This window comes from Oncorhynchus tshawytscha, linkage group LG11, assembly GCF_018296145.1.
Source record: "Oncorhynchus tshawytscha isolate Ot180627B linkage group LG11, Otsh_v2.0, whole genome shotgun sequence".
Lineage (NCBI taxonomy): Eukaryota > Metazoa > Chordata > Actinopteri > Salmoniformes > Salmonidae > Oncorhynchus > Oncorhynchus tshawytscha.
In genome coordinates, this window is record NC_056439.1 from 49,186,516 (window position 1) to 49,212,208 (window position 25,693).

Here is a 25,693-nt window from a genome sequence, read left to right on the forward strand (position 1 = left end):
CAAAATATACAAATAAATAAATCAAACAACCATCCCATTTCAGTCACATTCAAATCCCATCCTTACACAGACGGAGCATTCATCAACAGTATTCCCGAGTCCCCAAAAACGCTCAGCAGCACTCACAATTATGCTTAATTTCTCAGATTCTCTCCGTTTGCGCGCGATGCAGTTGATAACCAAAGAAATAAACACAACAAAGTCCACCTTAACATGCAACAGGATCCATCTGTTGACAAGGAATATGATATTGTGTCTCTACTACCATTACTTCTTCAACTTCCCTCCTTTCTTCCACTCTTCTCAACGTCTCCTAACAGGACACTTCAGAAATTCGGGTGCATGTTCACCACCACAATTTCGGCTCAGCTGTTGTATAATACTCCTCCCATCTACATACACATGGCACATTACTTTTTCAACATTTTGTTATGTTCCAGCCTTATTTTAAAATGGATTAAATAGATTTTTTCCCCCACATCAATCTACAATAAATACCCCCATAATGACCAAGCAAAAACAGGGTTTTAGAACATTTTGGCACATTTATTTACAAAATAAAGTGAAATATTACATTTACATAAGTACACACCTGTATTTTTTGAGTTTCTGCCATTCTTCTCTGCAGAACCTCTCAAGCTCTGTCAGGTTGGATGGGAGCGTTGCTGCACAGCTATTTTCAGGTCTCTCCAGAGATGTTTGATCGGGTTCAAGTCTGGGCTCTGGCTGGGCCGCTCAAGGACATTCAGAGACTTGTCCCGAAGCCCACTCCTGCGTTGTCTTGGCTGTGTGCTTAGGGTCGTTGTCCTGTTGGAAGGTGAACCTTCATCCCAGTCTGTGGTCCTGAGCGCTCTGGAGCAGGTTTTTCATCAAAGATTTCTCTGTACTTTGCTCCTTTCATCTCTGCCTCGATCCTGACTAGTCTCCCAGTCCCTACCACTGAAATACACCTCCACAGCATGATGCTGCCACCACCATACTTCACCGTAGGGATGGTGCCAGATTTCCTCCAGACGTGACACTTGGCATTCAGGCCAAAACGTTCAATCTTGGTTTCATCAGACCAGAGAATCTTGTTTCTCATGGTCTGAGAGTCTTTAGGTGCCTTTTGGCAAACTCGAAGTGGGCTGTCATGTGCCTTTAACTGAGGAATGGCTTCCGTCTGGTCACTCTACCATAAAGGCCTGATTGGGGGAGTGCTGCAGAGATGGTTGTCCTTCTGGAAGGTTCTCCCATCTCCACAGAGGAACTCTGGAGCTCTGTCAGAATGACCATCGGGTTCCTGGTCACCTCCCTGACCAAGGCCCTTCTCCCCCGATTGCGCAGTTTGGCCGGGTGGCCAGCTCTAGGAAGAGTCTTGGTGGGTACAAACTTCTTCCATTTAAGAAAGATGAAGGCAAATGTGTTCTTGGGGACCTTAAATGCTGTAGAAATGTTTTGGTACCCTTCCCCAGATCTGTGCCCCGACCTCATGGCTTGGTTTTTGCTCTGACATGCACTGTCAAGAATGGGAACTTATATAGACAGGTGTGTGCCTTTCCAAATAATTTCCAATTGAATTGGACTCCAATCAAGTTGTATAAACATCACAAGGATAATCAATTGAAACAGGATGCACCTGAGCTCAATTTCAGGTCTCACAGCAAAGGGTCTGAATACTTCTGTAAATAAGTTATTTCTGTTTTTTATGTTGTATAAATTTGCTAAACATTCTAAAAATCTGTTTTCACTTCGTCATTATGGGTTATTGTTTGTTGATTGATGAAAAAAAGTGTTTTAATCCATTTTAAAATAAGGCTGTAACGTAACAAAATGTGGAAAAAGGGAAGGGGTCTGAATACTTTCCAAATGCACTGTACAGTGAAGAGGCGACTCCGTGATGCTGACCCTCTAGACAGAGTTTCTCTGTCCACTGTGTGTTATTTTGCTCATCTTAATCTTTTAATTTTATTGGCCAGTCTGAGATATGGCTTTTCCTTTCCAACTCTGCCTAGAAGACCAGCATCCCAGAGTCACCTCTTCACTGCTGACGTTGAGACTGGTGTTTTACGGGTACTATTTAATGAAGCTGCCAGTTCAGGACTTGTGATGTGTCTGTTGCTCAAACTAGACACTCTAATGTACTTGTCCTCTTGCTCAGTTGTACACCAGGCCCTCCTACTCCTCTTTCTATTCTGGTTAGAACCAGTTTGCACTGTTCTGTGAAGGGAGTAGTACACATCATTGTATGAGATCTTCAGTTTCTTGGCAATTTCTCGCATGGAATAGCCTTCATTTCTCAGAATAAGAATAGACTGATGAGTTTCAGAAGAAAGTTATTTGTTTCTGGTCATTTTGAGCCTGTAATCGAACCCACAAATGCTGATGCTCCAGATACTCAACTAGTCTAAAGAAAGCCAGTTTTATTGCTTCTTTAATCAGCACGACAGTTTTCAGCTGTGCTACTGTAACATAATTGCAAAAGTGTTTTCTAATGACCAATTAGCCTTTTAAAATTATAAACTTGGACTGGCTTACACAACGTGCCATTGGAACACAGGAGTGACGGTTGCTGACAATGGGCCTCTGTACGCTTATGTAGATATTAATTTATTTTTTTATTTTAAATCATCCGTTTCCAGCTACAATAGTCATTTACAACATTAACAATGTCTACACTGTATTTCTAATCAATTTTATGTTATTTTAATGGACAAAAACAAGGACATTTCTAAGTGACCCCAAACTTTTGAACGGTATTGTTCCAGTCAAAAGTTTGGACACATCTACTCATTGAAGGGTTTTTCTTTATTTTTACTATTTTCCACATTGGATAATAATAGCGAAGACGTCAAAACTATAAATAACACATATGGAATGTAGTAACCAGTAACCAAAAAGTGTTAAACATATCAAAATATGTTTTAGATTCTTCAAGGTAGTCACCCTTTGCCTTGATGAGGGCTTTGCACAATCTTGGCATTCTCTCAACCAGCTTCATGAGGTAGTCACTTGGAATGCATTTCAATTAACAGGTGTGCCTTGTTAAAAAAAAGTTTATTTGTGGAAATTCTTTCCTTCTTTAATGCGTTTGAATCAATCAGTTGTGTTGTGACAGGGAAGGGGTGGTATACAGAAGATGGCCATATACCAAATAGGACTAAGTCCATATTATGGCATGAACAGCTCAAATAAAATAAAAAACGACAGTCCATCATTTCTTTAAGATATGAAGGTCAGTCAATTCGGTTAATGTCAAGAACTTTGCAGTGCAGTCACAAAAACCATCAAGCGCTATGATGAAACTGGCTGCATGAGGACCGCTCACTGGAAAGGAAGAGCCAGAGTTACCTCTGCTGCAGAGGATAAGTTCATTAGAGTTACCAGACTCCAGAAATTGCAGCCCAAATAAATGCTTCAGAGTTCAAGTAACAGACACATCTCAACTGTTCAGAGGAGACTGTGTGAATCAGGCCTTCACGGTCAAATTGATGCAAAGAAACCACTACAAAAGTACACCAATAACAAGAAGAGACTTGCTTGGGCCAAGAAACATGGTCACATTTCTGTTTAACCAGGCAAGTCAGTTAAGAACAAATTCTTATTTACAATGACTGCCTAGGAACTGCCTTGTTCAGGGACAGAACGACACATTTTTACCTTGGCAGCTCAGGGATTCGATCTAGCAACCTTTCGGTTACTGTCCCAATGCTCTAACCACTAGGCTACCTGCCGCCCCATATATTTTATGTATGAAATGAGGTGCAATTTAGAAGTAGCCCAAAAACATGTTTAATCGCCTCTGTCTAAGATATCCGATGGTCAACAGACCAATTAGTGCAAAATTGGGCTACCTGTGTTAACACAGCCTTAGAGAACTTGATGGTTAGAAATACTCTGGCTAAAGTCAATCCTTTTAATGTGTAATCAAAATATTGTTTAGTTTGAGGACTTCACACTTTCGAATGAGAATGATCCAGTATCACATTTTGTTCTAAATGAAATGACCACAACCTGAGTATTATATGTGATTCACACTCCAGCACACAGGTGGCGACCGTCGGTCTACGTTTGTGTAGTTTGAAACACGCCTAGTCTGTCGAAAAAGAAAAATGCGCATATTGTCATCTCTTTTGTGTGCGATCCTTTTGGAATAGATATCCACGCGTAAATAACAATTTATTCGTTGAACAATAAACACTTGATTCAAAATAAGCATTTTTAATTTGATTTTATTCCGTTTTAGCGAAGCAAGGCCTCAGGTAAGAACCTTACAGAGAAGTGTGTTTCAGCAGGGCAAATGGCCAGACAGGGCCTTCAGTTAGCGGACTAATGTTAACTCAACTCGTAGCTAAAGTGAACAAACAATACATTAAAAACGGTCACCACGTACGTTTTCTAATAACAAAATGGGGAAATATGTAACGACCTAACGTTAGCTGAACCAAATGTGCTGTAGTTAGAGGGAAATGGTGACTTAAAACCTGCACAAATTCAGTTATGTCCCTCCCAGTTTCGTTTGCTTTGTTTTGCTTCTTTACTTGGGAATGTATTCATACCGTGGATTGGTAGATACACGTTTCGTCTGCTGTAAAACGTGTTGCAACAAACAGTTTACTCAAAACGGGAAAATGTTCTGCAACGAAAACGAGTTTACATTGAACAAATTTCGGTAGCTAGGGTCCCTACCCGTTTCGCTCGATTTGATCTGTGTTCATTTGGCAATTAAACAAAAATCTCATTTGTATTTGTCACAAGCGTCGAATACAACAGATGATCAACCTTACAGTGAAAAGCTTACTTACAAGCCCCTAATTAACCAACAATGCAATTAAAGTATTTACTAAAATAAGCCGAAGTAAAAAATGAGAAATAGAAAAACAATTAAGGAGCAACAAAATAATAAATAGTGAGCCTATATACAGGGGGTACTGGTACAGAGTCAATGTGCGGGGGCACTGGTTAGTCGAGGTAATTGAGGTAATATACTTTACAGAGGTAAAATGACTATGCATGGATAATAAACTGAGTAAACCCAGGTAACAGTAAACTGCTTCTGTTGTAAAACATAATGAATATACACCATGTTAGCTACCATTCAGTCCCCAGTTAGCTACCATTCATTTTCCCATTAGACCGCTCTGCAAGTGTTATGTCAATATACGTTTGTTACTTACCAAAATATTGGCATTCGTTGAGCGACTAGTGTCATTTACTACCTTCACGCCTGGTATGTACTTCCAAAAATGGTCTAAATACAAATTTACAAGTAACTGAAAAAAAAAAGCCTTGTCTGGAAATAATCTGTTATTTTAGACCAAGTATGCCATGTACCTAATCTATCAACGCTTATTGGAGGTGCCAAAAAAAAAATGAATTTGGTTTATGCCCCCTTTTCAGACAATTATTTTCCTGTCGCTCGTAAATGTTTATTTAGACATTTTTGGGACGTACATTCCGGGCACGGCGGCAGTAAATTAAATGGTACCTAACTGGGCTAGAGTTGTGACTCGTCATATATTCATTATCTCCTCCTCTGCCCATATACTGGTTCAGCTAAAAAACAAACCCGAATAATAGCTAGCTACCTTGCAATTTTAGACTTTTTATTTCTTAGTTTAGCCAGCTGAGGCCCCATACAGTAAACTAAATTAGCATAGCAACGTTGATCAAATGACTGTTACCTCAGAAAACAATGAATGTGTGCGCTAGCTAGATAACAAGCCAGCAAATGACATTTTTTCCTTTTACAGGTTGTTTATCTGGTCTTTACTTTAGGACAGCGAGGATAACCAGCCTGCTGCTCTCCTTCCACACTGAGCCCAAGCCTATACTGACTGGGTCCAGATTGTGACAAAGAAGTTCCCTGGGCACCGCAGGAGGAGATGGCATCAGTGAAAGAAAGCAGTCAAACTCTCCGGCTGAATATCATCACAAAAGATATAGAAGAGGAAGTGAAGATTTGGGAATGCGACGATTACGCAGGTAACAGAGCAGGGTTTATCATGGGAATAGGATGATTACGCAGGTAACGGCAGGGTTTATCATGGGAATAGGATGATTACCCAGGTAACAGCAGGGTTTATCATGGGAATGTGATGATTACCCAGGTAACAGAGCAGGGTTTATCATGGGAATAGGATGATTACCCAGGTAACAGAGCAGGGTTTATCATGGGAATAGGATGATTACCCAGGTAACAGCAGGGTTTATCATGGGAATGTGATGATTACCCAGGTAACAGCAGGGTTTATCATGGGGAATGGATGATTACCCAGGTAACAGAGCAGGGTTTATCATGGGAATGTGATGATTACCCAGGTAACAGAGTAGGGTTTATCATGGGAATGTGATGATTACCCAGGTAACAGCAGGATTTATCATGGGGATAGGATGATTACCAGGTAACAGAGTAGGGTTGATCATGGGAATAGGATGATTACCCAGGTAACAGAGCAGGGTTTATCATGGGGAATGTGATGATTACCCAGGTAACAGAGCAGGGTTTATCATGGGAATGTGATGATTACCCAGGTAACAGAGCAGGGTTTATCATGGGAATGTGATGATTACCCAGGTAACAGAGTAGGGTTTATCATGGGAATGTGATGATTACACGTTAACAGAGCAGGGTTTATCATGGGGAATGTGATGATTACCCAGGTAACAGAGCAGGGTTTATCATGGGGAATGTGATGATTACCCAGGTAACAGAGCAGGGTTTATCATGGGGAATGTGATGATTACCCAGGTAACAGAGCAGGGTTCATCATGGGAATAGGATGATTACCCAGGTGACAGAGCAGGGTTTAATCAACAGTGGTTACAACCAAGGTAGGACGGCAGGAGTGTATTCGTTCGGCCCAGACTGTAGCAAAACATTTGGTCTGTTGCAAAACGTTTTGCAACGGAAACCGTTTACTTCAGGGGTCATCAACTAGAGTCTGCTGTGGGACAATTTTATTTTCTTGAGCGGATGGCCAGGGAAACAAAACTACAAATAATTTGTAGACCGCAAATTGACGCAAGAAGCCCAAACAGATATGACTAAAACCTTGCTTACGTTTATATACAATCACATACAGTATATCTCTATAATGCGTGGGAATTCTTTGTAACAGATTTCCAAAATTAAAATCACTTGGAGCTGAATTGTTGGCGCTTTTACAATATTTTATGTAAAAAAAGAATTGCTCAGAACTTTACGTTTTAGAGGCAAATAAAATGACTAAAACGTTCTGCAATGTAAATTAGTTTCTATTGGACACATTTCAGGCAGGTCCCTCCCTGTTTTGTTGCGTTTGCTTCTGTTTACTTCCGTTTGGTTCCTTGAATAAACGGTTTCCATTGCAAAATGATCTGCATCAGGCCAAACTGTTTGCTACCGCGTGCACTAATGACTACACCCGGCCATCTATCAACAGCTGTTACTCCAGTGTTGTTCTGGTTCTCAAGGGCCAAAGTGTCTGCTGGTTTTCATATTTTTGTACTTTTAGTCAGAGACAGATTGGTTACATTATTTTTAAGATGTTATCTTATTTTTCATTTAGGACGTCTGGGATTAGGACACCTGGGGCTGGGGTTAGGACACCTGGGGCTAGGACACCTGGGGTTGGGGTTAGGACACCTGGGGTTGGGGTTAGGACACCTGGGGCTGGGGCTAGGACACCTGGGGTTAGGACACCTGGGGCTGGGGTTAGGACACCTGGGATTAGGACACCTGGGGCTGGGGTTTAGGACACCTGGGGTTAGGACACCTGGGGCTGGGGTTAGGACACCTGGGGCTGGGGTTAGGACACCTGGGGCTGGGGCTAGGACATCTGGGGTTAGGACACCTGGGGCTGGGGTTAGGACACCTGGGGTTAGGACACCTGGGGCTGGGGTTAGGACACCTGGGGTTAGGACACCTGGGGCTGGGGGCTTAGGACACCTGGGGCCGGGACACCTGGGGCACCTGGGGCCGGGACACCTGGGGCCGGGACGCCTGGGGCCTGGGCCTGGGGCCGGGACGCCTGGGGCCGGGACGCCTGGGGCCGGGACGCCTGGGGCCGGGACGCCTGGGGCCGGGACGCCTGGGGCCGGGACGCCTGGGGCCGGGGTTAGGACACCTGGGGTTAGGACACCTGGGGCCGGGGTTAGGACACCTGGGGTTAGGACACCTGGGGCTGGGGTTAGGACACCTGGGGCTGGGGTTGGGGACACCTGGGGTTAGGACACCTGGGGCTGGGGTTAGGACACCTGGGGTTAGGACACCTGGGGCTGGGGTTAGGACACCTGGGCTTAGGACACCTGGGCTTAGGACACCTGGGCTTAGGACACCTGGGCTTAGGACACCTGGGCTTAGGACACCTGGGCTTAGGACACCTGGGGCTAGGACACCTGGGGTTAGGACACCTGGGGTTAGGACACCTGGGGCTGGGGTTAGGACACCTGGGGTTAGGACACCTGGGGCTGGGGTTAGGACACCTGGGGTTAGGACACCTGGGGCTGGGGTTAGGACACCTGGGGTTAGGACGCCTGGGGCTGGGGTTAGGACACCTGGGGTAGGGACGCCTGGAGCTGGGGTTAGGACACCTGGGGTAGGGACGCCTGGAGCTGGGGTTAGGACATCTGGGGCTAGGGCAGTTGGAGTTAGGACACCTGGGGCTGGGGGGTTAGGACACCTGGGGTTAGGACACCTGGGGTAGGGACGCCTGGAGCTGGGGCTAGGACACCTGGGGCTAGGACACCTGGGGCTAGGACACCTGGGGCTGGGGTTAGGACACCTGGGGTTAGGACACGTGGAGTTAGGACAGTTGGAGTTAGGACACCTGGGGCTGGGGTTAGGACACCTGGGGCTGGGGTTAGGACACCTGGGGCTGGGGTTAGGACACCTGGGGTTAGGACACCTGGGGTTAGGACACCTGGGGTTAGGACACCTGGGGCTGGGGTTAGGACACCTGGGGTTAGGACACCTGGGGCTGGGGTTAGGACACCTGGGGTTAGGACACCTGGGGTTGGGACACCTGGGGCTGGGGCCTGGGGTTGGGACACCTGGGGCTGGGACGCCTGGGGTTGGGACGCCTGGGGTTGGGACGCCTGGGGTTGGGACGCCTGGGGTTGGGACGCCTGGGGTTGCGACGCCTGGGGTTGCGACGCCTGGGGTTGCGGCCTGGGGTTGGGGCCTGGGGTTAGGACACCTGGGGCTGGGGTTAGGACACCTGGGGCTGGGGTTAGGACACCTGGGGCTGGGGTTAGGACACCTGGGGCTGGGGTTAGGACACCTGGGGCTGGGGTTAGGACACCTGGGGCTGGGGTTAGGACACCTGGGGCTGGGGTTAGGACACCTGGGGTTAGGACACCTGGGGTTAGGACACCTGGGGCTGGGGTTAGGACACCTGGGGCTGGGGTTGGGACGCCTGGGGTTGGGACGCCTGGGGTTGGGACGCCTGGGGTTGGGACGCCTGGGGTTGGGACGCCTGGGGTTGGGACGCCTGGGGTTGGGACGCCTGGGGTTGCGACGCCTGGGGTTGGGGTTAGGACACCTGGGGTTAGGACACCTGGGGCTTGGGTTAGGACGCCTGGGGCTGCGACGCCTGGGGTTGGGACGCCTGGGGTTGGGGCACCTGGGGTTGGGGTTAGGACGCTTGGGCTTGGGGTTAGGACGCTTGGGGTTGGGACACCTGGGGTTGGGGTTAGGACGCCTTGGGTTAGGACACTTGGGTTGGGGCAACTGGGGTTGGGGCACCTGGGGTTGGGGCACCTGGGGTTGGGGCTAGGACACGTGGGGCTGGGGTTAGGACACGTGGGGCTGGGGTTAGGACACGTGGGGCTGGGGTTAGGACGCCTGGGGCCTGGGGATAGGACGCCTGGGGCTGGGGTTAGGACGCCTGGGGTTAGGACGCCTGGGGATGGGGTTAGGACGCCTGGGGTTAGGACGCCTGGGGATGGGGTTAGGACGCCTGGGGATGTGGTTAGGACGCCTGGGGTTAGGACACGTGGGGCTGGGGTTAGGACGCCTGGGGTTAGGACACGTGGGGCTGGGGTTAGGACACGTTGGGTTGGGACACCAGGCATTTTAAAAGGACATACTTGGGTTATTTAGTTGCTCGCCAACCACTTTGCTACATGGTTTTAGTATCTATTTTATTTCCTCAATGCAAGTTAACATAGTTTAACCTTTTCCTTGTTCTCATTTACACAGAAGAGAGTCCAGAGATGGCGTCAGTGAAGGTGGCAGACAGCAGTCAAACACTGGGGCTGAATGTCACCTTTAAAGAAGAGGAGAAGGATGACTTTGGGGAATCTGATCATGGTAAGAGCAGGTTTGATCTAGTTTTTTAGGCCCGTCAGGATCCAGGAACACATTAGTTGACGTCACAGTTTAAAGTCCCACTCCAGCTATTAAAAAAAAAAAAAAAAAGACATTCCAAGTCAAATCACATTTTATTTGTCGCATACACATGTTTAGCAGATGTTATTGCGGGTGTAGTGAAATGCTTGTAAATGCAGTGCATTTGAGGTTTTGAGCAAAATAGTTTTTATTAGATTTTTTTTCAACAATTGCAAAATTCAAGAGTTTGGCAAGTCAAGGAGGTGGTCTGATATCATCGGTTTCCCTTCTTTCTTGCGAGAACAATAGAGGGGCAATGTAGGACAATTGCGCCTTTTAAAAAATTTAACTAGGCAAGTCAGTTAAGAAATTCTTACAATGGCGGCCTTCCGGGGAACAGATGGTTAACTGCCTTGTTCAGGGGTAGAATGATAGATTTTTACCAGCTCTGGGATTAGATCCAGCAACCTTTCGGTTACTGGCCCAACACTCTAGCCACTAGGCTACCTGCTGCCCACACCAACCAGTGGCCACTTGATAACAAATGGCCCGAAAACGCAGCCTAATTCAGATATTTTTCTACACATTTTTACAAATTAGATATGCTCTTAAGAAGATCTGATGTGACTCCACACACACACACATTTGTGCTAAGTCCACCTGGATCACCTATTGAGGTACTATTGTTAATGAAATCAGGTGCTACATTAGGCTCTAGGGAGGCTGGAGTGGGTCTTCAACACTATAATCGCTAAAGTCAACAATGCATAATTATGGAATCGACAATTGTGAATGAAGAACAGGATAGTCCATTCTATTGTATTGGTACATGTGACCGACCCAGCTCAAATCGGTCTTATGAAACAACATTTGAAATGGATTATTATAATAATTTTTTTACATTGGATAAAAGTAGAGCTACAACATTGTATATCATACACTACAGTTGAGGAACAATGGGAAAGTAATTATGCTTTGAAAGTTGATAAACTTGTAACCTCACTTTTGAGAAAATGGCCTTTGAATGCTTTGATACCTCCTGGAGAGCTCTCCTTTGTCGACACCCATTCAGCATTAATCACACCTTAAGCCTTAGCGCCACCCATCTCTTTAAGGATTCACATGTGAGGTCATGTGCTCAAGAGTGAGTAGTGTAGTAAAGATTAAGACTAAAAGTAGTAGCCTACAATAAGGAACAATTCCAGTTAAACAGTGTCCAGATAAAAATATTTTATAAATATTGCATAGTAGAAATAGATATTCAATATGAATAATATACAGTACAAACAATATCACTATCAGTGATAGATTTTTTATTTTATTTTTTATTTCACCTTTATTTAACCAGGTAGGCCAGTTGAGAACAAGTTCTCATTTGCAACTGCGACCTGGCCAAGATAAAGCATAGCAGTGTGAGCAGACAACACAGAGTTACACATGGAATAAACAATTAACAAGTCAATAACACAGTAGAAAACAAAGGGGGGAGTCTATATACAATGTGTGCAAAAGGCATGAGGAGGTAGGCGAATAATTACAATTTTGCAGATTAACACTGGAGTGATAAATGATCAGATGGTCATGTACAGGTAGAGATATTGGTGTGCAAAAGAGCAAGTAAATAAATAAAAACAGTATGGGGATGAGGTAGGTGAAAATGGGTGGGCTATTTACCAATAGACTATGTACAGCAGCAGCGATCGGTTAGCTGCTCAGATAGCTGATGTTTGAAGTTGGTGAGGGAGATAAAAGTCTCCAACTTCAGCGATTTTTGCAATTCGTTCCAGTCACAGGCAGCAGAGTACTGGAACGAAAGGCGGCCAAATGAGGTGTTGGCTTTAGGGATGATCAGTGAGATACACCTGCTGGAGCGCGTGCTACGGATGGGTGTTGCCATCGTGACCAGTGAACTGAGATAAGGCGGAGCTTTACCTAGCATGGACTTGTAGATGACCTGGAGCCAGTGGGTCTGGCGACGAATATGTAACGAGGGCCAGCCGACCAGAGCATACAGGTCGCAGTGGTGGGTGGTATAAGGTGCTTTAGTGACAAAACGGATGGCACTGTGATAGACTGCATCCAGTTTGCTGAGTAGAGTGTTGGAAGCCATTTTGTAGATGACATCGCCGAAGTCGAGGATTGGAAGGATAGTCAGTTTTACTAGGGTAAGCTTGGCGGCGTGAGTGAAGGAGGCTTTGTTGCGGAATAGAAAGCCGACTCTTGATTTGATTTTCGATTGGGGATGTTTGATATGAGTCTGGAAGGAGAGTTTGCAGTCTAGCCAGACACCTAGGTACTTATAAATGTCCACATATTCAAGGTCGGAACCATCCAGGGTGGTGATGCTAGTCGGGCATGCGGGTGCAGGCAGCGATCGGTTGAAAAGCATGCATTTGGTTTTACTAGCGTTTAAGAGCAGTTGGAGGCCACGGAAGGAGTGTTGTATGGCATTGAAGCTTGTTTGGAGGTTAGATAGCACAGTGTCCAATGACGGGCCGAAAGTATATAGAATGGTGTCGTCTGCGTAGAGGTGGATCAGGGAATCGCCCGCAGCAAGAGCAACGTCATTGATATATACAGAGAAAAGAGTCGGCCCGAGAATTGAACCCTGTGGCACCCCCATAGAGACTGCCAGAGGACCGGACAGCATGCCCTCCGATTTGACACACTGAACTCTGTCTGCAAAGTAATTGGTGAACCAGGCAAGGCAGTCATCCGAAAAACCGAGGCTACCGAGTCTGCCGATAAGAATATGGTGATTGACAGAGTCGAAAGCCTTGGCAAGGTCAATGAAGACGGCTGCACAGTACTGTCTTTTATCGATGGCGGTTATGATATCGTTTAGCACCTTGAGTGTTGCTGAGGTGCACCCGTGACCGGCTCGGAAACCAGATTGCACAGCGGAGAAGGTACGGTGGGATTCGAGATGGTCAGTGACCTGTTTGTTGACTTGGCTTTCGAAGACCTTAGATAGGCAGGGCAGGATGGATATAGGTCTGTAACAGTTTGGGTCCAGGGTGTCTCCCCCTTTGAAGAGGGGGATGACTGCGGCAGCTTTCAATCCTTGGGGATCTCAGACGATATGAAAGAGAGGTTGAACAGGCTGGTAATAGGGGTTGCGACAATGGCGGCGGAAAGTTTCAGAAATAGGGGGTCCAGATTGTCAAGCCCAGCTGATTTGTACGGGTCCAGGTTTTGCAGCTCTTTCAGAACATCTGCTATCTGGATTTGGGTAAAGGAGAACCTGGCGAGGCTTGGGCGGAGCTGCCGGGGGCAGAGCTGTTGGCCGAGGTTGGGGTAGCCAGGCGGAAGGCATGGCCAGCCGTTGAGAAATGCTTATTGAAGTTTTCGATAATCATGGATTTATCGGTGGTGACCGTGTTACCTAGCCTCAGTGCAGTGGGCAGCTGGGAGGAGGTGCTCTTGTTCTCCATGGACTTCACAGTGTCCCAGAACTTTTTGGAGTTGGAGCTACAGGATGCAAACTTCTGCCTGAAGAAGCTGGCCTTAGCTTTCCTGACTGACTGCGTGTATTGGTTCCGGACTTCCCTGAACAGTTGCATATCCCGGGGACTATTCGATGCTATTGCAGTCCGCCACAGGATGTTTTTGTGCTGGTCGAGGGCAGTCAGGTCTGGGGTGAACCAAGGGCTGTATCTGTTCTTAGTTCTGCATTTTTTGAACGGAGCATGCTTATCTAAAATGGTAAGGAAGTTACTTTTAAAGAATGACCAGGCATCCTCAACTGACGGGATGAGGTCGATGTCCTTCCAGGATACCCGGGCCAGGTCGATTAGAAAGGCCTGCTCACAGAAGTGTTTTAGGGAGCGTTTGACAGTGATGAGGGGTGGTCGTTTGACTGCGGCTCCGTAGCGGATACAGGCAATGAGGCAGTGATCGCTGAGATCCTGGTTGAAGACAGCGGAGGTGTATTTGGAGGGCCAGTTGGTCAGGATGACGTCTATGAGGGTGCCCTTGTTTACAGAGTTAGGGTTGTACCTGGTGGGTTCCTTGATGATTTGTGTGAGATTGAGGGCATCTAGCTTAGATTGTAGGACTGGCGGGGTGTTAAGCATATCCCAGTTTAGGTCACCTAACAGAACAAACTCTGAGGCTAGATGGGGGCGATCAATTCACAAATGGTGTCCAGGGCACAGCTGAGAGCTGAGGGGGTCGGTAGCAGGCGGCAACAGTGAGAGACTTATTTCTGGAGAGAGTAATTTTCAAAATTAGTAGTTCGAACTGTTTGGGTATGGACCTGGAAAGTATGACATTACTTTGCAGGCTATCTCTGCAGTAGACTGCAACTCCTCCCCCTTTAGCAGTTCTATCTTGACGGAAGATGTTATAGTTGGGTATGGAAATCTCTGAATTTTGGTGGCCTTCCTGCCAGGATTCAGACACAGCAAGGACATCAGGGTTAGCAGAGTGTGCTAGAGCAGTGAGTAAAACAAACTTAGGGAGGAGGCTTCTGATGTTGACATGCATGAAACCAAGGCTTTTTCGAACACAGAAGTCAACAAATGAGGGTGCCTGGGGACATGCAGGGCCTGGGTTTACCTCCACATCACCCGCGGAACAGAGAAGGAGTAGTATGAGGGTGCGGCTAAAGGCTATCAAAACTGGTCGCCTAGAGCGTTGGGGACAGAGAATAAGAGGAGCAGGTTTCTGGGCATGGTAGAATATATTCAGGGCATAGTGCGGGGTATGGTGGGGTGAGGGTACAGCGGGGGTAAGCCCAGGCACTGGGTGATGATGAGAGAGGTTGTGTCTCTGGACATGCTGGTTGTAATGGGTGAGGTCACCGCATGTGTGGGAGGTGGGACAAAGGAGTTATCAGGGGTATGAAGAGTAGAGCTAGGGGCTCCATTGTGAACTAGAACAATGATGACTAACCTGAGCAACAGTATACAAGGCATATTGACATTTGAGAGAGACATACAGCGAGGCATACAGTAATCACAGGTGTTGAATTGGGAAAGCTAGTTAAACAGTAGGTGAGACAACAGCTAATCAGCTAGCACAACAACAGCAGGTAAAATGGCGTTGACTAGGCAACGGGGCCGACAGATAAAACATAAACAAGCAGAATGGAGTACCGTGATTAATGGACAGTCCAGAGTGCGTCAGCTATGTAGCCAAGAGATCAGTGTCCAGGGGGCAGCGGTGGATGGGGCAGGGAAGCTGGACTGGCGAGTGTTATCCAGGTTGAGAAAAAAAAAGTTAACAATGACTAAATAGCTTGTAGCTAGTTAGCTGGTTAGCTTCTGGAGGTTCTTGAGTGTGTTCTAAAAATTAAAAATAATAGCGATTCCGTATCACATTGGGTGAGGCAGGTTTCCGGAAAGGTATAAACAGATTAAAAATCAAGAAGAGATAGAAAGTAGATATGGGTCCGGTGAGTGTTTGGGACGCGGCGATTCAGACGGTTAGCAGGCCTGTGCTAACAAGCTAACAGTTCGTAGGCCCGGGCTAGACAAGCTAGCAGTTAGCAGGCCTGTGCTAACAAGCTAACAGTTCGTAGGCCCAGGCTAGACAAGCTAGCAGTTAGCAGGCCTGTGCTAACAAGCTAACAGTTCGTAGGCCCGGGCTAAACAAGGTAGCAGTTAGCGGACCGGGGCTAGACAAGCTAGCAGTTAGCAGGCCGAGTTTAGCAAGCAGGGAGATAGCGAGGGCTAGAGAGTTGGCCTTTAGGGGACGTCGCGATGGGGTGAGTCTGTTTATTCCTCTTCATGCGGTGACATCGATAGACCGGTCGTGGGCCCGGGTATTGTAGCCCAGGAGTATGCTACGGTGGTAGCACAGGTGCGCTGGCCGGGCTAGCTTCACGCTAAGTGGGTGGAAGCACTAGCCAGGAGTAATCATCCGGGGTTGCGGTTTAGCTAGATAGCTGGTTGTGAAGATCCAGCTGAAATGTTCCGTTTGCGGTGGGAATCCAGGGATGAGTCCGGGGATGAAAAAATAAATAGGTCCGTTATGCTCTGGTTAGAGTCGCGTTGTTCGAGCTGGCGAGAGCTTTCCGAGCTAAAGGTTAGCTTAGCTGATGACCGGTTAGCTGAAGACCGCTAGCATAGCTGGTGGTTAGCTTGCTAGCTTCAGTTGAGGGGTTCCGGTTCCGAAGTAAATATAAATACTTTAGGAAAAATAGCTACATTGGGTGAGGCGGGTTGTAGGAGAGTATTTGGAAGCTTAGGTTTAGCAAAATGTTTTTGAAGAAAAATATGTAAAAAACGAAAAATAGACGATATATACAGGGACACGACGAGACAGGACGACTTACTGCTACGCCATCTTGGAAGAATGGATGAGGTGGTGTTATGTATACAATCAGACTGTTTTGCTAGCACAGACTGGAATATGTTCTGGGATTCTTCTGATGGCATTGAGGAGTACACCACATCAGTCACTGGCTTGATCAATAAGTGCATCGAGGATGTCGTCCCCACAGTGACTACGTACATACCCCAACCAGAAGCAATGGATTACAGGCAACATCTGCGCTGAGCTAAAGGCTAGAGTTGGCGCTTTCAAGTTGCGGGACTCTAACCTGGAAGCTTATAAGAAATCCTGCTATGCCCTCTGACGAAACATCAAACAGGCGAAGCGTCAATACAGGGCTAAGATTGAATCGTACTTCAATGGCTCCAATGCATGTCAGATGTGACAGAGTTTGCAAACTATTACAGACTACAAAAGGGAAGCACAGCCGCGAGCTGCCCAGTGACACGAGCCTACCAGACGAGCCAAATCACTTTGAGGCAAGCAACACGGAGGCATGCATGAGAGCATCAGCTGTTCTGGACGACTGTGTGATCACGCTCTCCGTAGCCGAAGTGAGTAAGACCTTTAAACAGGTCAACATACACAAGGCTGCGGGGCCAGACGGATTACCAGGACATGTTCTCCGGGCATGTGCTGACCAACTGCCAGGTGCCTTCACTGACATTTTCAACATGTCCCTGATTGAGTCTAATAACAACATGCTTCAAGCAGACCACCATTGTGTTCTTGGGCACAGGGACTAAGGTAACCTGCCTAAATGACTACAGACCCGTAGCACTCACGTCCGTAGCCATGAAGTACTTTGAAAGGCTGGTAATGGCTCACATTAACTCCATTATCCCAGAAACCCTAGACCCACTCCAATTTGCATACTGCTCAAACAGATTCACAGATGACGCCATCTCTATTGCACTCCACACTGCCCTTTCCCACCTGGACAGAAGGAACACCTACGTGAGAATGCTGTTCATTGACTACAGCTCAACGTTCAAAACCATAGTGCCCTCCAAGCTTATCACTAAGCTAAGAATCTTGGGACTAAACACCTCCCTCTGCAACTGGATCCTGGACTTCCTGACGGGCCACCCCCAGGTGGTAAGGGTAGGTAGCAAAACATCTGCCATGCTGATCCTCAACACTGGAGCCCGCAGGGGTGCGTGCTCAGTTCTCTCCTGTACTCCCTGTTCACCCACGACTGCATGGCCAGGCACGACTCCAACACCATTAAGTTTGCAGACGACACAACAGTAGTAGGCCTGATCAACGACGAGACAGCCTATAGGGAGGAGGTCAGACTTGGCGCTGACAGAGATGGCCGCCTCGCTTCACGTTCCTAGGAAACTATGCAGTATTTTTTTTGTGTTATTTCTTACATTGTTATCCCAGAAAATATTAGGTTTTATTACATACAGTCGGGAGGAACTATTGGATATACAGTGGGGCAAATGTATTTAGTCAGCCACCAATTGTGCAAGTTCTCCCATTTAAAAAGATGAGGCCTGTAATTTTCATCATAGGTACACTTCAACTATGACAGACAAAATGAGAAGAAAAAAAATCCAGAAAATCACATTGTAGGATTTTTAATGAATTTATTTGCAAATTATGGTGGAAAATAAGTATTTGGTCACCTACAAACAAGCAAGATTTCTGGCTCTCACAGACCTGTAACTTCTTCTTTAAGAGGCTCCTCTGTCCTCTACTCGTTACCTGTATTAATGGCACCTGTTTGAACTTGTTATCAGTATAAAAGACACCTGTCCACAACCTCAAACAGTCACACTTCAAACTCTAAAACACAATTCGTCGTGTTTGGAGGACAAAGAATGCTGAGTTGCATCCAAAGAACACCATACCTACTGTGAAGCCAGTAGGTGTCCTGGAGGGCAAGTAGTTTGCCCCCGGTGATGCGTTGTGCAGACCTCACTACCCTCTGGAGAGCCTTACGGTTGAGGGCGGTGCAGTTGCCATACCAGGCGGTGATACAGCCCGCCAGGATGCTCTCGATTGTGCATCTGTAGAAGTTTGTGAGTGCTTTTGGTGACAAGCCGAATTTCTTCAGCCTCCTGAGGTTGAAGAGGCGCTGCTGCGCCTTCCTCACGATGCTGTCTGTGTGAGTGGACCAATTCAGTTTGTCTGTGATGTGTATGCCGAGGAACTTAAAACTTGCTACCCTCTCCACTACTGTTCCATCGATGTGGATGGGGGTGTTCCCTCTGCTGTTTCCTGAAGTCCACAATCATCTCCTTAGTTTTGTTGACGTTGAGTGTGAGGTTATTTTCCTGACACCACACTCCGAGGGCCCTCACCTCCTCCCTGTAGGCCGTCTCGTCGTTGTTGGTAATCAAGCCTACCACTGTTGTGTCGTCCGCAAACTTGATGATTGAGTTGGAGGCGTGCATGGCCACGCAGTCGTGGGTGAACAGGGAGTACAGGAGAGGGCTCGGAACGCACCCTTGTGGGGCCCCAGTGTTGAGGATCAGCGGGGAGGAGATGTTGTTGCCTACCCTCACCACCTGGGGGCGGCCCGTCAGGAAGTCCAGTACCCAGTTGCACAGGGCGGGTTCGAGACCCAGGGTCTCGAGCTTGATGACGAGCTTGGAGGGTACTATGGTGTTGAATGCCGAGCTGTAGTCGATGAACAGCATTCTCACATAGGTATTCCTCTTGTCCAGATGGGTTAGGGCAGTGTGCAGTGTGGTTGAGATTGCATCGTCTGTGGACCTATTTGGGCGGTAAGCAAATTGGAGTGGGTCAAGGGTGTCAGGTAGGGTGGAGGTGATATGGTCCTTGACTAGTCTCTCAAAGCACTTCATGATGACGGATGTGAGTGCTACGGGGCGGTAGTCGTTTAGCTCAGTTACCTTAGCTTTCTTGGGAACAGGAACAATGGTGGCCCTCTTGAAGCATGTGGGAACAGCAGACTGGTATAGGGATTGATTGAATATGTCCGTAAACACACCGGCCAGCTGGTCTGCGCATGCTCTGAGGGCGCGGCTGGGGATGCCGTCTGGGCCTGCAGCCTTGCGAGGGTTAACACGTTTAAATGTCTTACTCACTTCGGCTGCAGTGAAGGAGAGACCGCATGTTTCCGTTGCAGGCCGTGTCAGTGGCACTGTATTGTCCTCAAAGCGGGCAAAAAAGTTATTTAGTCTGCCTGGGAGCAAGACATCCTGGTCCGTGACTGGGCTGGGTTTCTTCCTGTAGTCCGTGATTGACTGTAGACCCTGCCACATACCTCTTGTGTCTGAGCCGTTGAATTGAGATTCTACTTTGTCTCTGTACTGGCGCTTAGCTTGTTTGATAGCCTTGCGGAGGGAATAGCTGCACTGTTTGTATTCAGCCATGTTACCAGACACCTTGCCCTGATTAAAAGCAGTGGTTCGTGCCTTCAGTTTCACACGAATGCTGCCATCAATCCACGGTTTCTGGTTAGGGAATGTTTTAATCGTTGCTATGGGAACGACATCTTCAACGCACGTTCTAATGAACTCGCACACCGTATCAGCGTATTCGTCAATGTTGTTGTCTGACGCAATACGAAACATCTCCCAGTCCACGTGATGGAAGCAGTCTTGGAGTGTGGAGTCAGCTTGGTCGGACCAGCGTTGGACAGACCTCAGCGTGGGAGCTTCTTGTTTTAGTTTCTGTCTGTAGGCAGGGATCAACAAAATGGAGTCGTGGTCAGCTTTTCCGAAAGGGGGCGGGGCAGGGCCTTATATGCGTCGCGGAAGTTAGAGTAACAATGATCCAGGGTCTTTCCACCCCTGGTTGCGCAATCGATATGCTGATAAAATTTAGGGAGTCTTGTTTTCAGATTAGCCTTGTTAAAATCCCCAGCTACAATGAATGCAGCCTCCGGATAAATCGTTTCCAGTTTGCAGAGAGTTAAATAAAGTTCGTTCAGAGCCATCGATGTGTCTGCTTGGGGGATATATACGGCTGTGATTATAATCGAAGAGAATTCTCTTGGTAGATAATGCGGTCTACATTTGATTGTGAGGAATTCTAAATCATGTGAACAGAAGGATTTGAGTTCCTGTATGTTTCTTTCATCACACCATGTCACGTTGGCCATAAGACATACGCCCCCGCCCCTCTTCTTACCAGAAAGATGTTTGTTTCTGTCGGCGCGATGCGTGGAGAAACCCGCTGGCTGCACCGCTTCGGATTGCGTCTCTCCAGTTAGCCATGTTTCCGTGAAGCAGAGAATGTTACAGTCTCTGATGTCCCTCTGGAAGTGATTAGTGATGAGCTTTGTGGGCACTATGGTGTTGAACTATGAGCTGTAGTCAATGAACAGCATTCTCACATAGGTGTTCCTTTTGTCGAGGTGAGAAAGGGCAGTGTGGAGTGCGATTGTGTCATCTGTGGATCTGTTTGAGTGGTATGCGAATTGGAGTAGGTTTAGGGTATCCGGGAGGATGCTGTTGATGTGAGCCATGACCAGCCTTTCAAAGCACTTCATGGCTACTGACGTGAGTGCTACGGGGCGAAAATCATTTTGGCAGGTTACCTTAGTGTTCTTGGTTACAGGGACTATGGTGGTCTGCTTGAAACATGTAGGTATTACAGAGAGAGGACAGGGAGCTGTTGAAAATGTCAGTGAAGACACTTGCCAGTTGGTCCGTGCATGCTTTGAGTACACATCCTGGTTATCCATCTGGCCCCGTGGCTTTGTGAATATTGACCTGTTTTAAAGGTCTTGCTCACATCAGCTACCGAGAGTGTTATCACACATTTGTTAAGAACAGCTGGTGCTCTCATGCATGCTTCAGTGTTGCTTTCCTCGAAGCGAGCATAAAAGGCATTTAGCTCATCTGGTAGGCTCGCGTCACTGGGAAGCTCGCTGCTGGGTTTGACTGCGGTATACTCCTCAATGCCATTTGTAGTGTAGCGTCAGCGTCATCTGACCACTTCCATATTGAGCGAGTCACTGGTAGTTCCTGCTTTAGTTTTTGCCTGTAAGCAGGAATGAGGAGGATATAGTTATGGTCAGATTTGTTAAATGGATGGTGAGGGAGAGATGTGTGCATCTCTGTGTCTGGAGTAAAGGTTATCTAGAGTTTTTTTTCTCCTCTGGTTGCACATGTGACATGCTGGTAGAAATGAGGTGGATTTAAGTTTGCCTGCATTAAAGTCCGCGGCCACTACGGGCGCCGCTTCTGGATGAGCATTTTCTTGTTTGTTTATGGCCTTCAACAGCTGGTTGAGTGCAGTCTTAGTGGCAGCATCGGTGTGTGGTGGTAAATAGACGGCTACAAATAATATAGATGAGAACTCTTGGTAGATATGATAAGCTGTAGACCAACCTAAGGTACTCTACCTCAAGACTTATTTAATATTAGACATCGCACACCAGATGTTATTGACAAATAAACAAACACCCCTCGTCTTACCAGACATAGCTTCTCTGTCCTGCCGGTGCATAGAAAATCCTGCCAGCTCAATATTATTGGTGTCGTCGTTCAGCCACGACTCAGTGAAATATAAAATATTACAGTTGTTAATGTCCCATTGGTTGTGTAATCTTGATCGTACGACATCCATTTTATTTTCCAATGATTGCACGTTGGCCAATAGAAAGGATGGCAGTGGGAGTTTACTCACTCGCCTACGAATTCTCCGAAGGCAGCCCGACCTCCGCCCCCTTTTTTCGCCATCGCAAATGACAGGGATTTGGGCCCGTTCCTGAGAAAGCAGTATATCCTTCCCGTCGGACTGTTTTTAAAGAAACATTATTCTTCCAGATCGAGGTGAGAAATCGCTGGTCTGATGTCCAGAAGTTATTTTTGGTCATAAGAGACTAGCAGCAACTTTAGGTACAAAATAAGTCACATGAAAGTTCACGTTCAAGAAGGAATTTCTACCCCCCCCAAAAAAGTTTACGTTCAAACAGCTCTCCTGTGAAGTTGTGACCCGCGACATGTGACCCGCTTCAGGAAACTAGGCGCATCTTCTATATTTAAAAATCTCAAAATGGTATGTAACCTAATATCAGTCCATCCAAGCAGTTCTATCAGTCTACTCTAACCTGCTTAAAGTACACTGTGTGAGCGGGGAAATTGTTTATCATTTGACTGCGCATCTTGGGCGTTTTGTTGTTTTTGTCGTTATAAAAACAAGCTTTTACCTTGTTCCAACACACTTTCTGTTTCATAGTCATAACAAAAGGGTGCTCCATGAATTTAATTGATTGAACACATGTTTTTAGTGGTTTTGTTTATTACAGAGTAACAAAGGAATATGCTATTGTGCTTGAAATAAAGTTAAATATATTTTAATGTTACCTTAGAAGTTCATAAACACAACCAAGTTGTTATTATTGTGAAAGCATATATGAAATTAATTAAATTACACTGTTAGAATGTTGCAGTCAATATGACTGCTCATTAGTTCCAAAGCAGAGAAACCTACTGTAAGTAACCCATTTCAGGACTGCTTTATTGGGCACATTGCTTTCTTTTAATTTGATGCAAAAATTAAGCATTTGTGTTTCACCAGCTCACTTGATGTTCTGTTGTCATTTTACACAGGAGAGACCCCTAACTCCTCTGACCAAGTTGAGACATTTCCTGCTTCAGTCAAGCATCGTCGGAAAGTGAGTAAAGTGAAGAGGTCTCACCACTGTCCCCACTGTGAGAAGATTTTCCCTTTCCTTTCATATCTTGAAAGACACGTGCGAAAACATTCCGGAGAGAAGCCTTACTCTTGCTCTGACTGTGGGATGAGTTTCTCCCAACTGAGTGGCTTGAATGTGCACCAGCGAACACACACTGGAGAGAAGCCTCACCACTGTCCTCACTGTGAGGAGAGTTTCCCATTCCCATCATATCTTGAAAGACACCTGCGAAAACATTCAGGAGAGAAGCCTTATTCCTGCTCTGTCTGTGGGATGAGTTTCTCTCAACGCAGTGGCTTGAATGTGCACCAGCGATCACACACTGGAGAGAAGCCTCACCACTGTCCTCACTGTGAGGAGAGTTTCCCATTCCCATCATATCTTGAAAGACATCTGCGTAAACATTCTGGAGAGAAGCCTTATTCCTGTTCTGACTGTGGGATGAGTTTCTCGCAACTGAGTGGCTTGAATGTGCACCAGCGAACACACACTGGAGAGAAGCCTCACCACTGTCCTCAGTGTAAGGAGAGTTTCCCATTCCCATCATATCTTGAAAGACACATGCGAAAACATTCTGGAGAGAAGCCTTATTCCTGCTCGGTCTGTGGGATGAGTTTCTCGCAACTGAGTGGCTTGAATGTGCACCAGCGAACACACACTGGAGAGAAGCCTCACCACTGTCCTCACTGTGAGAAGAGTTTCCCATTCCCATCATATCTTGAAATACACCTGCGTAAACATTCTGGAGAGAAACCGTACTCCTGCTCTGACTGTGGGAAATGCTTCACCACATCAAGTCATCTAACCTCTCATCGGATAACTCACACAGGGGAGAAGCCTTACTCCTGCTCTGACTGTGGGAAGAGTTTCCCATTCCCATCATATCTTGAAAGACACCTGCGGAAACATTCTGGCGAGAAGCCTTACTGCTGCTCTGACTGCGGGAAATGCTTCACCACATCAAGCAATCTAACACTTCATCAGAGTGCACACAGGGGAGAAGCCTTACTAATGATCTGACGAGTGTGGAAGAATCTCATCTGGACAGCCTGAACCTTCGCAAGTAAAACACACAGGAATAAAACCTTACTCCTGCTCTAAACGTGGGGAAGGATTTCACCTCACCAAGTCATCTAACCGTTCATAAGAGAGTGCACACAGGAAAAAAAGCCTTATCAATGTTCTGAATGTGGGTACCGTCAAACACCACCAGCGAATAAGTACAGGAGAGAAGTCGTACTCTTGTACTGACTGTGAGAAGTGCTTCACCTCATTGAATCAGTTATAGTGCTATGAACACTTATCTGCTACGTCTTTGCTGATCAATTACATTGTGCTGCCCTTTTTATAGACCTGTGGAAGTCTTTCGGTTGTGTTGACCAATTTTGGCGGAAGGTGGAAGGTTGCCAGATCGAATCCCCGAGCTGACCAGGTAAAATTCTGTCGTTCTGCCCCCGAACAAGGCAGTTAGCCCACTGTTCCTAGGCCATCATTGAAAATAAGAATTTGTTCTTAACTGACTTGCCTACTTAAATAAAAATTGGCCTGGGTCAGGCAACCTGCATTTGGTTCGAAAACAACCTGCCCGAGAGGACACTTCTGGTGTTAAGTAAAGTTTCCTTTAGTACTAAAGGTGCCCCTGCCCCCCAGGGTCGATTTTGGGCCCTGTACTTTTTACTATCTATATAAACACTATTGGTTTGTAAGAAATTGTAACCTCCACTTGTATGTGGACGATACTGTCGTGTATTCTGTTCACAAGGCTCGTCCAGAACTACAATCTGCCTTATGTTTTGCAGAACTGAAGTTGGTACTTAATGCAGGTAACCAGGTATGTTATTTTCAAAAACACTTAAATGTATTTGATGTTTTATCCATATATATATATTCATTGGATGGTGACAACATTGATAGTGTCCCTGTTTATTATAATACATGGGACTTATTTTCAATGTCGCTTTTACCATTGTGGAAGAAACAAAACCATGAAACCAAGGGGGAGGGGCTTAAAGGGAAACGAGTGTGATGTCAGTGTGGGGGAGGAGTTCGCCACCATTTGGAGCGTAGTGAGTTGCAGTAGTCGAGACGATAAATGCTTGGATCTGGGTTTCAGCAACAGATGTGGTGGAAAGAGGGTGCAGTCCAGGATAACACCTGGTTTGAGGCAATGGTTAGATCGTTAACATGTGTAAAATGACAAGTATTGATACATATTTGAATTCAATCTATTAAAGATATATGGAACTGTTTGGTCAATTCTGTGCCTATATTTATTGTATGTAGGCCTAACTATTGGCTACGAGTAAGAATTTGTCTTTATGCTGAATCTAATTATCCCTCTTTGATTTAGGATAAATCTCAAAAACACTCACTGGAGGTCAATAGTAAATCAACTATTTATGCAAATAGATCAATATGAAAGGAGCGAGTTCACAGCTCTACCAAAACCTTCCCTTTTGTGTTCTAAAATGTGTTAATACATAGTGCAATGGGAGGTG

General features: G+C 46.4%; 1 protein-coding gene across 3 annotated transcripts; it reads left to right on the forward strand.

Moving 5' to 3' along the window:
• The first annotated feature begins 4,043 nt into the window (after positions 1-4,043).
• Positions 4,044-25,451, forward strand: LOC112262144 (oocyte zinc finger protein XlCOF6.1-like). 3 transcript variants are annotated; one of them, XM_042330226.1, is made up of 5 exons: positions 4,044-4,241; positions 5,733-5,964; positions 10,163-10,273; positions 23,110-23,174; positions 24,547-25,451. In XM_042330226.1, exons 2-5 carry the CDS (start codon positions 5,865-5,867, stop codon positions 24,664-24,666), a joined length of 396 nt encoding a protein of 131 aa, XP_042186160.1. In that variant the 5' UTR covers positions 4,044-4,241; positions 5,733-5,864; the 3' UTR covers positions 24,667-25,451. The 3 variants fall into 3 exon arrangements, with proteins under 3 accessions (XP_042186160.1, XP_042186158.1, XP_042186159.1); XM_042330224.1 differs by having other exon boundaries at positions 4,046-4,241; positions 23,110-25,451; XM_042330225.1 differs by having other exon boundaries at positions 4,046-4,241; positions 5,758-5,964; positions 23,110-25,451.
• The last annotated feature ends 242 nt before the right edge of the window (positions 25,452-25,693 follow it).